General features: G+C 41.4%; 1 protein-coding gene across 1 annotated transcript in view; it reads right to left on the bottom strand.

Annotated features, from left to right (window-relative positions):
- LOC135539360 (protein kinase C alpha type) overlaps positions 1-13,034 on the bottom strand; it is a 204,167-nt gene extending 191,133 nt beyond the window's left edge. Inside the window, exons 1-2 of the mRNA XM_064965190.1 lie at positions 12,702-13,034; positions 11,649-11,680 (exon numbers count right to left, since the gene is read on the bottom strand). Coding sequence (XP_064821262.1) covers positions 11,649-11,680; positions 12,702-12,868 — 199 coding nt within the window. The 5' untranslated portion in view covers positions 12,869-13,034. The remainder of the gene's footprint in view (positions 1-11,648; positions 11,681-12,701) is intronic.
- Positions 13,035-19,403: the final 6,369 nt, after the last annotated feature.

The following is a 19,403-nucleotide window of genomic DNA, read 5'->3' as shown; positions in this document are numbered from 1 at the left end:
GCTGTACTGTCCAGATACATCTTCTCAATGGACAAGGCAACAAGATCAAAGGACCTGGCTCCAAGGACTAGTGTGGGAAATCTTCCGGCACTTTGCTAGTGGAAAAACAGTCCAGCAAAGGGAGCTTTTCATCTGATGTATGACGTCACATGGTGTATGATGCCAGCGGTAACATTGTCAATATTATTCTTAGAGTAGGAGTACTGAGAGTACAACGCATACTGTGGAGTAGACACTGGTGACAGTCCTGAGGGCCTTGTCTGTATTCTCCTCCAGTCTCTCTTCTCTGTCACTTACTCGTCCTTTTCCCATCACTCGCTCTCTGAGAAGAAACGTACGTGAACAAGAACAACTGTTTTATTTGATTTCAGGCTGACAACCAAGAGAAAAGTGATTGAACAACAACAAATATTCTGCCTTTTTCCGGCAAGGGTTGCAATCAAAGCCCTGGCTCTCTTCTTGGTTTGATTGCTAGCCTAGTCACTTCAAAGCACCATACTGAGAAACTGGTTTGGATCAATCATGTATCAACAGGGGGTTATTATCTCATGCCATACAGGTGTCACTGAATGCAATTCCAACCATGCTGGAATTCTCTGGCGAAAAAGATTTGAATGAATGTGCACAGAGTAGAGGTCGACCGACTATGATTTTTCAACACCGATACCAATTATTGGAGGACCAAAAAAAGCTGATACTGATTAAAATCCACACACACACACACAGTTGAAGTCGGAAGTTTACATACACTTATGTTGTAGTCATTAAAACTCGTCTTTTAACCACTCCAAACATTTCTTGTTAACAAACTATAGTTTTGGCAAGTCAGTTAGGACATCTACTTTGTGCATGACACAAGTCATTTTTCCAACAATTGTTTACAGACAGATTATTTCACTGTATCACAATTCCAGTGGGTCAGAAGTTTAAATACACTAAATTTACTGTGCCTTTAAACAGCTTGCAATATTCCAGAAAATGATGTCATGGCTTTAGAAGCTTCTGATAGGCTAATTGACATCATTTGAGTCAATTGGAGGTGAACCCGTGGATGTATTTCAAGGCCTACCTTCAAACTCAGTGCCTCTTTGCTTGATATCATGGGAAAATCAAAACAAATCAGCTAAAACAGAATTTTTTTTGTAGACCTCCACAGGTCTGATTCATTCTTGGGAGCAATTTCCAAACGCCTGAAGGTACCACCATCTCTGTGTATGTGTATATGTGTGTGTGTGTATATATATATATATATATATATATATGTAATAATGACAATTACAATAATACTGAATGAATAATAAACACTTATTTCAACTTAATATAATACATGAATACAATTAATTTAGTCTCATAAATAATGAAACATGTTCAATTTGGTTTAAATAATGCAACACAGTGTTGGAGAAGAAAGTAAAAGTGCAGTATGCGCCATGTAAAAAGCTAACGTTTAAGTTCCTTGCTCAGAACATATGAAAGCTGGTGGTTCCTTTTAACATGAGACTTCAATATTCCCAGTTAAGAAGTTTTAGGTTGTAGTTATTATGACGCATCGATTATTTCTCTCTATACCATTTGTATTTCATATACCTTTGACTATTGGATGTTATTATAGGCACTTTAGTATTGCCAGCCTAATCTCGTGAGTTGATAGGCTTGAGGTCATAAACAGCGCTGCGCTTCAAGCATTGCTAAGAGCTGCTGGCAAACGCAGTAAAGTGCTGTTTGAGTGAATGATTACGAGCCTGCTGCTGCCTACCACCGCTCAGTCAGACTGCTCTATAAAATATCAAATCATAGACTTAATTATAATAAACACGAGCCTTTGGTCATTAATATGGTCAAATCCGAAAACTATAATTTTGAAAACAAAACTTTTATTCTTTCAGTGAAATACGGAACCGTTCCGCATTTTATCGAACGGGTGGCAACCCTAAGTCTAAATATTGCTGTTACATTGCACAACCTTCAATGCTATGTCATAATTCTGGCAAATTAATTACAGTCTTAGTTGGGAAGAAATGGTCTTCACACAGTTCGCAACGAGCCAGGCGGCCCAACCTGCTGCATATACCCTGACTCTGCTTGCACTGAATGCAAGAGAAGTGACAAATTTTCCCTAGTTAATATTGCCTGCTAACATGAATTTATTTTATCTAAATATGCAGGTTTAAAAAAAAACACTTTTGTTAAATCATGAACCATTTGGTGAAGTTGAAGTACAGTAGGCTGTGATTTAATGATAAATTAACAGGCACCGCATTGATTATATGCAACGCAGGATAAGCTAGTTAACCTAGTAATATCAACAACCATATGTAGTTAACTAATGATTATGTTAAGATTGATTGTTTTTTTATTAGATAAGTTTAATGCTTGCTAGCAACTTACCTTGGCTCCTTGCAGCCACAAGGTCCTTTTGATGTTGCACCACGCAGTCTCCTCATGGATTGCAATGTAATCGGCATCCAAAAAGGCCAATCACTGATTGTTATGAAAACTTGAAATCGGCCATGCCGATTAATCGGTCGTCCTCTGGCACAGAAGCAGATAATTAAGCGCTCAGTCCTGAAAGCATATCCCTCTGAAATAGTCTCTCCATCAACACATCTGGCCATGTTTGGCATGCAAAATGGCTACAATTCACTGCCTATTAACATACCAAAAAGCATTTCCCCTAGTGAATAAATAATTCAATAGGAACGGATGGGTTTCATTTCGATGCGGTACAGCTACATAGTCGAAAACAGAGGTTTTAAGGGAAATCCAAAATGGCCGTTTGTCTTGTAAAGTAATTTCTGCTCAGTGTGGGTAGCTGGGTATCGCTCCAACTCTCTGGGGATCTCCCATCACAGCATGGTGCTGCCTGTCTGGTTTAGCTTAGAAAGGCACACAGCGGTAGTACTGACATATTTGGGCTATTTTGAAGGGATCTCTGCCAAGCAGGCTTTCCCCATGTCTGCATGGCCACAAAGACAGACATAGCAGCTTTGTTGGATCTAAAGCCATAATCCAACCACACGTCGCTGCCTTGCTTTCAAACCGAGGTATTATGTTATTAGAACGCCCATATAGGTCTACAGCAGTTTAATAATGCCCGGCACTAAAGTGAGTTGTGGTGAGTTGACGATTAGATACAGTCCATAGACAGCATTTTAGTACCTGGCACTAAAGCAAGTCGTGGTTGAAGGTTTTGATATAGGCCTAGATATCTAGCGGTGGTACTGTAGTAGCTCTCAGGATGACAGATGTAATGGAGGGTCGCTCTGATCCTGCTTCTCAGCCCTAGGGGCCAGAGGTGCTGTTGCATCTGTGTGCATACATGGGCTGGAAAGAAGGGATTGTCTAGGTTTTATGTGGCCTACGGTGGATGGAGAATCCAGAGGCTGTACCAATGGAAGGTTCAGGGGGTTAAGCGGTTTTACTCCCGGGGCCAGCGTCCCTTTAATCTGCCCGGTTACCCCTGCCATCAGAATGGATTGGAGGACTAACCCCATAGACAGACAGACAGACAGACACACACACACAGAAGCTCTACTAGAAAGCCCTCTCTGTATTCTCTTTCACTATTGTGATGAGCAGCAGCTAAAATCTGAATCATCAGCTTGGGTATAATTCAAGGTCATGACCTCAGCTTTCAGAGTAATAATAACGAGCCTGGCGCTAACCGAGGGCTTTATTGATCATTTCCCTTAGGATGCTGTGGAATGGAGAGAATGCGGAGCGAGAGAGAGGGGAAGAAGTGGTGGTTACATCTGCTCTACCCAAGGCAGAGTGCACTGTAGCGGCCAGGGGAGTGCACTGGCACTCAGCACCAGGGGAGCAAAGCCCTATTATTAAAGCCCCAATCCACAGCCTCCGAGGCGATGGGCTGGCTCCACCACAGGGCAATGTGTTTGGCTTTCCAAAGTGCCAGCATAAGTCACATAACCCTGGTTGGTTGACACAGTTGGCCTCTGCCTGTCGACTGGTGTCAGCAGTGGGTCTGTTTATGGCAAATTCTCCCTCTAACCTTGCCTCACTGACTGGTACCAACACTGTCCATTAAAAAGGGGATTTCAGGTGCACTTTGTGATAAAGCCATCACACATCCCCAAATAAGAGATGGTATTCATTACACAGTGTATAAGGCCTTGTAAACCCAGGGGAAATATGGCAGGGAAAGAGTATATGGAATACTGCAGATCATTTACAGTGAAGACAGCACCATGGAGAAATAATGCAACCGTAACCCATTGAGGGTTGATGGTGCCATAAAAATGTAGCAGACGGACTTCACATAAATTGGAGTGACGCCAATGATTATGCAGCGAGTCAGCGCATAGCAGCACACAGTCTGGCAGTCACTCGTCTTGGTCAAAACATTTCTAAACTATATATATTAACAAAGTGTCAGTGACAAAAAAAAAAAATAGCTGTACCTTGCAGAAGTACAGTCAGGATACAGGTACAGGCTAAATTAAGCATAGAGAGAGAGTGCTAGATACAACAGGACCAACTAGTCAAATGAAGAGTGCTGTTGTCCCCCATAACAAACTACCTACCTTCCTATACTATAAAAGGTTTTTGGATGCTAAGGAACAGACCCAGATTAGGCCTAGTACTGGACTAAATAGCACTTTCAGTGGAGAATCTCCATTGAGAATGTTTTGAATCCAGAACTAGACCTAATCTGTCTCGCTGAAACTAGTCGGTACAGCAATATAAAGGTGAGACAAGCTTAAAAATGTACTGCTGGGAACCAACTCCAAAACAGGGGAAGGCAGATGGGAGTCCTCGGAACCTATGGGCGATGGGAGGACTAGAAAACACACCTGGTTGGACTGCGGGGGAAAGTAAGTAGAGGTTGACCGATTAATCGGCAGTGCCGATTATTGAGGGTCGATTTAAAGTTCATAACAAATAGGTAAATCTGCCTTTTTGGACGCCGATTACATTGCAATCCACGAGGAGACTGCGTGGCAGGCTGACCACCTGTTACGCGAGTGCAGCATCAAAAGGACCTTGTGGCTGCAAAGAGCCTAGGTAAATTGCTATCTTATAAAAAACAATCAATCAATCTTCACATAATTACTAGTTAACTACACATGGTTGATGATATTACTAGGTTAACTAGCTTGTCCTGCATTGCATATAATCAAAGTGGTGCCTGTTAATTTGTCATCGAATCACAGCCTACTTCAACCAGACAGGTGATGATTTAACAAAAGCACATACGCAAAAAAAGCACAATCGTTGCACGAATGTACCTAACCAAACATCAATGCCTTCCTTAAATTCAATACTTAGAAGTATATATTTTTTAAACCTGCATATTTAGTTAAAAGAAATTCATGTTAGCAGGCAATATTAACTAGGGAAATAGTGTCACTTCTCTTGCGTTCAGTGCAAGCAGAGTCAGGGTATATGCAGCAGTTTGTGTAAAAATTATTTATTCCTAACAAAGACCATAATTAATTTGCCAGAATTGTACATAATAAATGACATAACATTGAAGGTTGTGCAATGTAACAGCAATATTTAGCCTTAGGGTTGCCACCCGTTCGATAAAATGGGTAATGGTTCTGTATTTCACTGAAAGAATAAATGTTTTGTTTTCGAAATGATAGTTTCCGGATTTGACCATATTAAATTACCTAAGGCTCGTATTTCTGTGCGTTTATTATAATTAAGTCTATGATTTCATATTTTATAGAGCAGTCTGACTGAGCAGTGGTAGACAGCAGCAGGCTCGTAATCATTAATTCAAACAGCACTTTACTGAGTTTGTCAGCAGCTCTTAGCAATGCTTGAAGCCAGCGCTGTTTATGACCTCAAGCCTATCAACTCACGAGATAAGGCTGGCTATACTAAAGTGCCTATAAGAACATCTAATAGTCAAAGGTGTATGAAATACAAATGGTAAAGAGAGAAAGTCTACGCATCATAATTCCTATAATAACTACAACCTAAAACTTCTTAACTGGGAATATTGAAGTCTCATGTTAAAAGGAACCACCAGCTTTCATATGTTCTGAGCAAGGAATTTAAACGTTAGCTTTTTACATGGCGCATACTGCACTTTTACTTTCTTCTCCAACACTTTGTTTTTGCCAAATCGAACATGTTTCATTATTTATGAGACTAAATTGATTTTATTCTTGTATTATATTAAATTAAAATAAACAAGTGTTCATTGTTCATTCAGTATTGTTGTAATTGTCATGATTACAAATAAAAAATATATATTAATCGGTCTTGGCTTTTTTTTGGTCCTCCAATAAATCGGTATCGGCAGTGAAAAATCATAAAATCGGTCGAACTCTAAAAGTAAGGACACATGGTAGAGTTGACCTTCGCGTCCTCTGTCAACACAGGATGTGCACAAGGATTCCCTTAGCACTGTCTAAACAAGCCCGGAGCATGAGATGAGAGCGGGTTGAGAGGCCACTGTTCGTCAATGGGACAGGAGGGAGGTTCCAGGGAAGGGGAGCGAGTGTGTTATCACGTCTCCTCTGGGTCAATGTTTGGTTTGAACATGGTTAAGCAGGTCTGCAAACACAATGAAAGTGAACAGAGACACATAGGCTTGGTTTGTCTGTGGTGCACTGGTTATTGGTTGTAAGTCATTTTTGAATAGAGAGAACAGGACTTAGAAACCTTTGTTATATGTAAATATTTGTCTAAATTTGTTCAGGTATTATATTGGACTGGTCTAACTCAATTTGACTGTTCAAGTTCAAACAAGAGAGAAAAAGACTCCATTTTGTGGCGCCATCACTATTACACTGTCCATCCACATCTCTCATTCATGTACACTACATGTCCATAGTCATAGAAGCATTGCTCTGCTCCTACCCCTCCCTTGGGAGATTGGTCTCTGCTCCTCTCACATGAAGAAACCTATTATTCCTCCACTCTCAGCAGCACAACAGACCATTGGAAAGCGTTGGGCAAAAATCCACTACCATCTGTCAAAGGAGACCCATTCAACCCTTCAAACCATCAATGGCCTTCCATGAAGACACTATTCCCTGGGCTCCATTTCTCCATCCATACTCCAACCATAATGGAAGAGATGGTTTTGTGGTTGGTTTATCATGGTTTCAATATATGCTAATGTATGGACAAGCCTGCCAGGAGACTATGTAAGATCTAAAAGCAGACTTCTCCATGGTCATTTATATTTTAGAATCAATTGATATACACTTAGGTAGAGTATATGATGTCCCTAGATGGGCTTAAATGTTAAATTGGGCCAATAACCATCAATAGAATGCTTACGCTAACTCCTCCATTCAATATTAGTGGTAATACCCACATTCTTACCATTTTGCTGAAAGACTGCTATCGTGTTTTAATGGTACAGTTTACAGAGGCTGGGTGTGGAGCCATGCACAAGTTGACAATGTGGCAACAGCAATTCCTATGTAATTGGGATATGAATACAAACGCCTGCAGGTTAACTTGCGGAATTGGATTCCACAGAAACAGGATTGTCTGAGGGTAACAATTGGCACAAATGCCATCTCACATGGTGACGACTTGCACTTGGGTAAACATGAGGGCTTGTTCGCCCTTCACCTTTACTTTGGTCGTATTTTCTCAACCTTTTAATTGGAGTGGGCGAGTAACATGGTAATGACAACAGCATAGCTCAACTGTGACCGTGAGGTGCCAGTTTACAAACCAAGGAAAAGGACTTGTTGAGTGTTAGCTAGTGGATATGATTTCTCTGTTGGCTAAGGCTTCTGACAAGCTCTATGTACTGTCTGGGGATTCCCATAACGAAGCGATTGGGGGAGATCTTGAACTCTTAAATCATCAATGTTGCTTTAGTTGGTCTGAATAGACTAGATATGAAATAATCCATGGGGGATTGGTAGCTAATGGTTTTAGAATGGAGACAAATATGACGCAAGCTCATTTTAATGTCTCGCATGCAATTGTTGGAAACAAGTATGTCGAGTTCACATTTGATCACCAACAAATTCATTAATTCCAAATTCCAGAAAATCAAATGTAATTTCAGGCCGGCACAGAAAGCCCAATAGGATAAGTGTATCATGTCTGTACTCAACAGAAGCCTCCCTGCTCGTTGACTTGAGCCTCCCCATTTCCAAGGAGTCCGTTAATAATTGATGAGAGGACAGGTATTTTTTAAGTGGGACCTTCAGCTTTTGAATAGCAGGGATGTTACCTCCTTGCCTTCATCTTGATACGGTGGCCATTATTTATTTAGCAGTAGACCCAAGAACAGATTTAAAACAGGGGGGAATACTGTGTTTTCCAGAGTGGCTGTAAAACCACTGCTACCAGCTCTCTGAGTAAGTATATGGAATGGATACAGAGATCAGTCCCTACAGCCTACTAGGGGAGAAGAGCAACTAGCACCGACACAGTGTTGCTGAGATCTCTAATGCATATCTATAGTATGCTCTGAATGCAGGGGTTTTGTGTAGGTCTTTAATAGTGCACTGTGATTTCTACATGACCAATAGAGACTATAACAGTCACGAGCGATGCTGCGATGGTGACAGGACACAGAGGGAGAGGACAAGACAGAGATAAAAGGGGCTTCACCGATGGTGCTTTGGCATATGGCTAAAAACATGTCACCGCAGCACCTGACTCGATAACCAGCAGGCTTTACCATCAAATATTCGAGCACCGGCAAACACTCTGAGCAAAGCGCATCGCACCTCCAAGACACACATACAAATGGAGGAGTGTCTTTATCGATCGCAGTTCCTAAGACCTGGAAGACAGGCTCCACACACACAGATGCATTATCTATGTATTTGTCTATGTACAACACACATCCGTACGTATGGGTACATACAACTTACGATACACACATGCATGCAGGAACCTGAACACGCACACACACACTTTCGCTCTCTCTCACACTCACTCCACAACAATAAAAACAGACGAGGGGCTTCTGAACCCCCAAGAGATCAAACAGCCTTCTCTGGTGCGTGTTTATCCTCGTACTCCAGCAAATGGATGTATTTTCCTGCCATTTAACAGCAGCTCTCAGAAGACCTCCTTTCAGAACGGATCACATTCAACCAACGGCTCAGTGATCGCAGGTTAACATCATCCTGGCTGGCTGAAGCAGCAGCACTTACCATGAGGCAGGGACTCTCAGCGCTGGCTGGCAAGATCAACACTTTCCACATTACACTACCATTCATGTTCAACAGAGGATGGCATATATCCGAGGGGGACACCACTTAAGCGCAAATCAACATACTTAACTGGCATTCAACCGCTATTGCTAATGAAGTGTTTGCTCCTTGGGAAAACTTCCGCTTTGCTCACATTCTTATCTTCTAGAGAAAGGACGAGAGTGGGTTTTTCCTCAGGTATTACGCCAGTTCATTGGAAGTGCAGCCATGCAGGCGATGCTTTCAAAGAATAGGAAAAAAGTATGATTCCAACAAAATCTACTTCAATCAGTGTAGATTAAGGGGAGGAGACAGGTAAAGAGGATTTTTAAGCATTGAGACAATTGAGACATGGATTGTGTATGTGCGCCATTCAGAGGGTGAATGAGCAAGACAAATGATTTAAGTGCCTTTGAACAGAGTATGGTAGTAGGTGCACCGGTTTGCGTGTGTCAAGAAGTGCAATGATGCTGGGTTTTTCACACTCAACAATTTCCCATGTGTATCAAGAATAGTCCACCACCCAAAGGACATCCAGCCAACTTGACAACTGTGGGAAGCATTGGAGTCAACATGGGCCAGCATCTCCTTGCAATACTTGACACCTTGAAGGGTCCATGCCACGATGGATTGAGGCTGTTCTGAGGGCAAAGGGGGGTTATCCTCAATATTAGTAAGGTGTTCCTAATGTTTTATACACTCAGTGTATGTAGAGTATGTATAGCCTATATACAGCTTAAATACCTTTTATAAATCCTGGTAACTGGTACCTCGATAAAAAAAATTGAGACAAAAGTTTGTCTTTTCTCAGCACGAGCACAGCCTACATTCTTCAAGTTTGAGTAATGCCCCGATGGGAATCGGTAAACAAGAAGTTTGAGAGTATTGATGGCACATGGAAGAGTCACAGACCCAGTCTGACTAAGGAGACTTGGCAAACTACAGGCGAATGCTATTAACCCCTCTGACCTAGCCTGGTTGAAGCACAAGCAGATTCCGCTGCCAGGCTACTGTACACTATTCTATGTCCCAAAGGGCACCCTATGTAGTACACTACTTTTGACAGGGGCCCATGGGGCTTTGGTTTTGTAGAGAAAATCTCATAGGCCTTGTAAAGGAAATAGAACTATTTGAACTCTGGCATCCATGAGATTGCCATGTGTGATTTGATTTCATGTCAGTCCAGTTAGTCAGGTGAGAATAATGCATGCGCATTCATTTCTCCATTTAATGTTTAGCAAGTAGTCCCCAAAACATCTAGGTCCGTCTTTCCAAGAGCTGAGGAGTGCATTGTAAATGTTCTCACTTTGATATCATAAATAACCATATTTTCTTTTATCGTAGACCATCAATTCTTTCACACAGACAACCACTAAACATCCAGATATCCCTTAGCATTAGCTGCATAAATCCAATTAAGATGATTTAAGTCTCAAAGTGCATTTGAAGAAACTCCTGAGACTCAAACAAAAATGCCCAGAGAGTAATGACAGTTCAAAGTCTCTACGTTGCGAGTCATTGGCTGTCATGTATAAATAACCATTTTCTCTTATTTTTTTTAAAGAACTGCTTCAAACGACCTGAAATGGTAATGAGATTGGGAAAGGGAAGGAAACAGAAAACAGTCAATATCAATCCATGCCATTTCTTTGAGTGATTAGACCTGAGTGCTGTCACAGATACTTTAACCATTATTTTCTGTTATTTACGACTTCATATTCCCGTGTGTGTGTGTAAGGAAGACATCATACTCAAACAGCACAGACAAATGTAGGCCTACTGGTATATCTCAAACTCTTTGAAAAGGTAAGTAACTCCAATAAAAATTGCAGCATTCTATAGTCAATGCAGGTACAAATTTGAAAGTTGCGAAAATTCTGTGTAACTTCCGCCACATGTTTACTGTGAACACTAAGGCTGTACCTGCTTTAATGTACTGTTTTAACAGTTATGTGATCATAATGTAGGCCCACCAGAGTGGTCTACCAGCAAAAACAATGGAGAAAAACACATCCCATCACATTATAATATGGAAATAGCTGTTCTACCATTAAGCCTACAGTAGCAGTCAATTTTCTGGAGGTGACTGAAAGTGTGTTTTCTGATGCAAGAAACCACTTTACAAAACAAAATACATTATTACTCCCATACCATTATTACAGGGAATCGGACAAATTATGCTACGCTCTGCCTATTGGCTACTTAGCTTATTCAAGACCATCTCAAATTACAACACTGCCCCTTTAAGAAAAAAAGACTGTGCTGCACTCTGATGGGAGCTGCCTGTTCCTTGCAGCTTAGAGGGAACATTGCCTACCTGTATCTCTCAAACTCTTTGAAAGGTGAGTAACTCCAATACGAATTGCAACATTCTTTAGTCAATGCAAGTCAAATGGACTGGTCCTCTTGAATTAATGCAGTACAAAAACACACAAATGAGTATACACTGCATGGTGGAATGGAGCTGAGTGAATGGACGGCAATCCATTTCATTTTTACCTTGGCACTGGAATCCTTGCTTTCCAAATCCCCTGTGAAAACAGAGGAAAGTGAGGAATGAAATAACAAATAGCATTAAACTGACAGAAACACAAACAAACACGTTTACCATATCAAGCAGAAACAGCAGTAGTCTCCCAGACTTGTAAGTCTGTCTCAATTAAGGGCTTATTTGGTGGGAAATGTTGAATATTAAGCTCAAAATTGAGGCAAGACATCTAGAAAACTAGCTCATTGAAATGCTATGTGGATGAATAGGAGAGGGGGAGCACCTTTCATATCTTGCAAGAGGGGACATGGGGGATGAGAAGCCTGAGGGGTGTCGACTGCCCTTTAATATTGTTATTTTTTCAGGTGGCTATATTTTGCAAAGCAAACCTCGAGTAAAGGTACTGTAGGATAGGCTGCAGTCAGAAGAGAAAAACAAGTAGCCTAAACTGTTAAGATGTTTCCCAATAATCATTACACATTACTTAGGAGTATTTTAGAGGCCATAGGTCGTAACTGTAAAATGTTCACTCACTCAAGATGACATCTCTCGCTGTAGCGATCAATACATGGTCAAGGAAACACAACCACTTGAAGAGGAAGGTTGGACAACATGGGTGCGTCTTCAACCACCCAACATCCCGAATAGTTACCACTTGTTACTTGTTTCGGTTTTAGAGCCTACATTTCGTTGGCAGGAAGTTATTATTTCAATATTTATCAAAAACACGAGGACTAGGATAAATACAACTTTTACAATTTGTAACAAACATTAAAGTAGGCGCGCTGTCAGTTACAATGTATAGTGTATCTAGCCCACTGTAGGCTGAAGGGATTCATTTTCTTTGGGCTTGCATTTCGAAGTGTTAAAATGTTAAAATGTTGGTTTTAAGATGTCCAGCTTTTCCGTGGAAGACCAAACATTCCAGTAAGGAAATTATAAGTAACGGTGCAGCACAGTTAGCTATGTAGGGAAAGTTACAAGAGAATAGCTGGTTGAGAAGACAGCTGAGTTCTCCAAAATGTTCAACAGGCAGAGGCCATCTGGAGAGGAAAAGCGCTTACCAGATAAAGTCGGTGCAGTGACTACAAAAAGTCGGCTGCTTGAAGAACCTTGCAGTGAATTTGTGGTCCTTCACCTCATGGACGTTCTTCTGCCTCAAAGCTCCTTTACGAGCGAACCCTTTCGCGAAGTCCCCGGTCCCCTCGTTGAATTGCGTGACATCAGCCATAGTCAAAAAAAACAACGTTATTCCTCTCTATCCAATGTATATGCCTATTCAATGTATTTCCACGCGTACTGTCTTTTGCCACTGAGCAGGAGAGGCGGTCAGACTGTAACTGGACACACTGTTCTATCTATGGGCTTTCCCTTGCTGTCGCTACAACTACTTTTACTGACAGCACCACACTGAGCGCTTTGCTTCCTTCTTTCACTTGAGCTGACGTCACTACAATTAATCGCCTGGTGGGAGGGCAACTGTCTGTTGGAATTTGGAAGATTGGAGCGTCACCCAGTGGTGTAAAAGATACTGGCAAATGTTTGGGTTAAAACAATTTACTTGAAGAGAAACTACATATCAGTCATATCATAGTCAGTGCTTGACTTGGCTAAAATGTATTTATTATGGAGTTCCTGCACCTAAATTCAAACAGAACCAGCGGCCAAAATGAGTACCGGCACCTAAGTCAAGCACTGATCATAGGCATCAAATTTTTATCCAATGTGTTATGTATGGCTTATTAGGGACAGTTCGACATTTACTGTGGGGGGAGGGTCATATTTTCACATGACCCTCCCCTAATGTTTACAATCACAAATAACAATAACAGTACTGCCCTACAAAGGCAACACCGTATCTATGTTTTTTTTTACTGCAAAATCTCACTTCAGTCTTTTTCTGTCTACAGACAACAATTTCTGATATATTCTGATCAACTGGCTTGTTCTTCTGTCAGGAAACTAAATACCACATTGACATGCCCTGATTTGTTTCACCTGTCCTTGTGCTTGTCTCCACCCCCTTCCAGGTGTCACCCATCTTCCCCACTTTTCCCCTGGGTATTTATACCTGTGGTTTCTTTCTGTCTGTTTGTGTCAGTTTGTCTTGTTTGTTATAGTCAACCAGTGGTTTCGCAGCGCTTGGTTTGCACAAGTATCTCGTTTTGACCTTTGCCTGTCCTGCCTCTGCCTGCCTGCCTGACCACTCTGCCTCTGCCTACCTGACCACTCTGCCTCTGCCTACCTGACTACTCTGCCTCTGCCTACCTGACCACTCTGCCTCTGCCTACCTGATCACTCTGCCTACCTGACCACTCTGCCTCTGCCTACCTGATCACTCTGCCTCTGCCTACCTGATCACTCTGCCTCTGCCTACCTGATCCCTCTGCCTACCTGATCCCTCTGCCTACCTGATCCCTCTGCCTACCTGATCACTCTGCCTCTGCCTACCTGATGCCTCTGCCTACCTGATCACTCTGCCTGTCTGCCATCCTGTACCTTTGCCACTACTCTGGATTATCGACCCCTGCCTGCCTTGACCTGTTGTTTGTCTGCCTTGACCTGTTGTTGCTATAAACATTGTTACTTCGACACAGTCTGCACTTGGGTCTTACCTGATACCACATTAATCAGATAATACCTGGCCATTACAAAAGATAACTGCATTTTGCCTTTGTAGGGCTTATATACGTGGATATGAGTCAATGCCATGCAGTCCTATTGCCAGTAGGTTGGGGGTTTGCTAACCACCACAGACGAGCCCACTTTCCTTTCCTATTTCATTAGGCCTACTCTGTGGTCAGAGCAAGCTGAAGACCATGATCAGCTACCGGGAAATCAGATTTTCAACATTTTGATGCCATATTTACAATTATACAAAATATATGCAATGGATGTTCCACCAACAGATTTCTGTGTCAGTGCAACACAACCACTAAACAAAGTCTACCGACTTCAGGCACTTCAATATCATGGTTTGAGATTTCAACACCATAATAAATAGACCATGTCGATCCCGAAAAAACACCAAATACATTCCTCCCCCACCTTGTTGGCTTACCAGGTATCGAAGACTTGTCTTGACAATCTCACCTTGTTGGCTTACCAGGTATCGAAGACTTGTCTTGACAATCTCACCTTGTTGGCTTACCAGGTATCGAAGACTTGTCTTGACAATCTCACCTTCTTGACAACTTGTCTGACAATCTCACCTTGTTGGCTTACCAGGTATCGAAGACTTGTCTTGACAATCTCACCTTGTTGGCTTACCAGGTATCGAAGACTCGTCTTGACAATCTCACCTTGTTGGCTTCTCATCGAAGACTTGTTGACAATCTCACCTTGTAGGCTTACCAGGTATCGAAGACTTGTCTTGACAATCTCACCTTGTTGGCTTACCAGGTATCGAAGACTTGTCTTGACAATCTCACCTTGTTGGCTTACCAGGTATCGAAGACTTGTCTTGACAATCTCACCTTGTAGGCTTACCAGGTATCGAAGACTTGTCTTGACAATCTCACCTTGTAGGCTTACCAGGTATCGAAGACTTGTCTTGACATTCTCACCTTGTAGGCTTACCAGGTATCAAAGATTCTTGTCTTGACAATCTCACCTTGTAGGCTTACCAGGTATCGAAGACTTGTCTTGACATTCTCACCTTGTAGGCTTACCAGGTATCGAAGACTTGTCTTGACATTCTCTCACCTTGACTTGTCTTGACATTCTCACCTTGTAGGCTTACCAGGTATCGAAAACTTGTCTTGACATTCTCACCTTGTAGGCTTACCAGGTATCGAAGACTTGTCTTGACATTCTCACCTTGTAGGCTTACCAGGTATCGAAGACTGGTCTTGACATTCTCACCTTGTAGGCTTACCAGGTATCGAAGACTTGTCTTGACATTCTCACCTTGTAGGCTTACCAGGTATCGGAGACTTGTCTTAACAATCTCACCTTGTAGGCTTACCAGGTATCAAAGACTTGTCTTAACAATCTCACCTTGTAGGCTTACCAGGTATCAAAGACTTGTCTTAACAATCTCACCTTGTAGGCTTACCAGGTATCGAAGACTTGTCTTGACAATCTCCGAATGCCATTAAACATTTTGTTAGTGTTTTGTAACAGATATCTCTTTCCATTAACCAAATGTCCACTGCACAGTTTGGATTGATTGATTGATTGATTGATCTGTCAGTTAACATATTTCCATTGTGGTCCATATTTGTTTACATACATGCATACACAAATAGATACATACTGTACATAGATACAGACACATTACATAAATACAGACACGTTACATAGATACAGACACGTTACATAGATACAGACACGTTACATAGATACAGACACGTTACAGAGATACAGACACGTTACAGAGATACAGACACGTTACAGAGATACAGACACGTTACAGAGATACAGACACGTTACAGAGATACAGACACGTTACATAGATACAGACACGTTACATAGATACAGACACGTTACATAGATACAGACACATTACACGTTGCAGATACAGACACGTTGCAGTGATACAGACACATTACAGAGATACAGACACATTACAGAGATACAGACACGTTACAGAGATACAGACACGTTACATAGATACAGACACGTTACATAGATACAGACACGTTGCATAGATACAGACACATTGCATAGATACAGACACATTACAGAGATACAGACACATTACAGAGATACAGACACATTACAGTGATACAGACACATTACAGAGATACAGAGACATTGCAGAGATACAGACACATTGCAGAGATACAGACACATTGCAGAGATACAGACACATTGCAGAGATACAGACACATTGCAAAGATACAGACACATTACAGTGATACAGACACATTACAGAGATACAGACACATTGCAGAGATACAGACACATTGCAGAGATACAGACACATTACAGAGATACAGACACATTGCAGAGATACAGACACATTGCAGAGATACAGACACATTGCAGAGATACAGACACATTACAGAGATACAGACACATTACAGTGATACAGACACATTGCAGAGATACAGACACATTGCAGAGATACAGATAAAAAAGGTTATACTGTTCACACATTAGCCAGCTTTGAACATTCTTTTAAAAAGTGGTTATGTTTGGTATGGCTTTGAGTTGTTGTGGTAGTTTGTTCCACTCAACAACGCTGGTATATAAAATTGTGTTCTCACCAGATAGACACTTATTTTTAAAACAGTGAATATTAGAGTCTCTTCCAATGATATTATGCTGGAGGACATTATTAACAAATGGAAAATAGTTGGATAGGTACCTGGGGGCTGAGTCTGTGATAATGCTGTGGACTATACCATGTTGAATTAATAGTACTCTTTTATTTCTCCACAGATAGCCAGCCTAGCTGCCTAAAATGCTCGACATCGAGATGAGTGTGAATAGGGAGTACAATTACAAGTACAATTCTTACAAGCTTTTTTTGGCTGGTCTGTAGCTTATTTTTAACGTTTGGGGCTGCTGGTGAACCATGATGTGCAGGCATCATCAAAGTGACACTGGACTGGCACACTTGCCAGAGCCTTTAGGGTGTCTATAGCTTGGTTTCCATCCAATTGGCAACAGATTTTCATGCTATCATTCTAAAATCTGCATTAAAAAAAGATGCACATTTTCCAATCAGAGTTGTGTTTCCATCAAATCGACTAAAAGTCTGTGCATAAATAGGTAGCGCACATAAAAATAACTTCGGTTAAATTCCCATGTATCAAAAAAAAATTACAAATTAAATAGGTTTCCATCTCATTTTCAACTCTAGGCCTACTGATGGATTTGTTACAAAAAAATGTTGCGTAGGTATAGCTAATGTGCCCATTCTGGTATTGGCACATGTGCTCTATCCAATAGCACGCAGATATAGAGCAGGTATCGCCCACCTACATGATGAGATTATTGTGGACAAAATTGCGAGATTATTTTGATTTGTCAACTGTCAACCAAGCTCATCACCGTGCACTTTCACCACCCTGTGAAGTTCATTATAACCTGTTTAATTTGTTGCCTAACAAACGGCATGCTTTCCTGAGTCCTAGTGGGAGAACCACACAACATATCACAAAAGCCTTCCCAACGCCATTTCTCGAATAAGGAATTTTACTGACACAAAAAGATCCCACCTTGTTTAGCATAATTTGTTTTGTCAACATTTGGAAAGTTCGCCAAATAAATTTGCTGTTTCCATAAAACGTTTTATCCAACATGTACGGTTGGCTGGATGCCTGGTTAATGTCAAACCATTTTGAGGATGCTGGAGTTATATTTTGGTCGAACGTGTGTATGACTTTTGAAGTAGCCTAATCAGATTTAAAAAATTGTGACTGGTTGTGTTAATGCCAGATATAAAAGGTCATACATTTGAAAGTCAAATGAGAAATATTTTGGTTGTATTGAAGGGTTAGATTCTAGGTGCGTGAGGAATAGCCGCTCAGTCCGACAAGGAATAGCGTTTGAAACTTTCCTGAATAACTGGGCCTGCCGGGAGCATATGTGGCCACGTTATCAAGGGACGACTTGGGAGAGTCATGATCTGCAACAGACTTTCAGTATCAGAAGTAAAAATACAACCAGACTGGCCTGCTACTGCTACCTTTTTAGACCTTTCTAAACTATCGAGAGTAGACCCACAACTGATCCACATGGAATGAAACATTCAAATCACAGGACTTTTGCGCCGTTATTCTCATGACATTTTCACTGCGGCCTAGAGTAGAACTGTCTACTCACTTTAACACAATAAAGCAATTATTGATTGCACTGTGGTGTTGTAGGTCTAGTCTATGTAGGATAATTGTGTTGTCCCTAAACAAGATCAATAGGATGCTGCAATGGTGCCTCTCCGCAGCCTCTCAGCTATGCCTATTTGTTCTTGTGGATTCATATTATAAATCCATGCCGTTTTGAATGCTCTTATGTGTGGTTTGATAGCTATTGCAGATCTGGACAAACGATCCTCCTACCGCTATTGTCACTATGAATGGTGGATAGAGGCCCGGATGAACAGTTAGACCGGTAGACGACATTGACCTGTGGTATAGTAAAAATGGAGGGTGCATGCAAGCAGAGGAGGAAATATGGCTAGGATGGAAGAAATTATATAGCAAATGTAAGCCAAGGAAAAAAGGGACTACCCTCCCCGTGTCCAACCACCCCCCAGTACATGTCAGACTACAGTTGTCTGCGACCTCAGTGCTTTTCTCTCCCAATTCCTAAAAAGTATCTGTGTCCCACTGTTGTCCTCATATTTATGATAGTTAGCCTTGTAGCAGTCATAAGGGCAGGACTTCAGCAGAAGGCAAGACGGGTGTTAGTGCTCCAAGTGTTGATGTGAATAGGTGTCTTGGTGATCCGAAGGTGCCATGTAATGCTAAATATCAAGCTAATACATTAGTAGCAGATGAACAATATACGGTATACATTGGGCAACGGCTAAAATAAATACCATCTGAACCAGGCTTAACCTGTCCTATCTGAAAGACACAGGTGGGCAAGACTGCACAGCCGCCCCTTTAGAAACCAAATCGAATTCGAATGACCTGTATTTTATACAGCTGATACATGTTATGATTCAAAGTCATTGTCGTGCGGGCGTACGTGTCTGTGTGTATGTGTACTGAGTGAAAGTTACCCTTGAACTCGGAGTAAACATGCATGTGCTTTGAACTTTGGGTTCAATCAATGGAAGCCTATTTCAGACGATCTGATTGGATCAGATT

Source organism: Oncorhynchus masou, chromosome 5 (genome assembly GCF_036934945.1).
Source record: "Oncorhynchus masou masou isolate Uvic2021 chromosome 5, UVic_Omas_1.1, whole genome shotgun sequence".
NCBI classification, from domain to species: domain Eukaryota; kingdom Metazoa; phylum Chordata; class Actinopteri; order Salmoniformes; family Salmonidae; genus Oncorhynchus; species Oncorhynchus masou.
The sequence above is the reverse complement of the archived record's forward strand: the minus strand, read 5'-3'. Positions and strand labels throughout refer to the sequence as shown.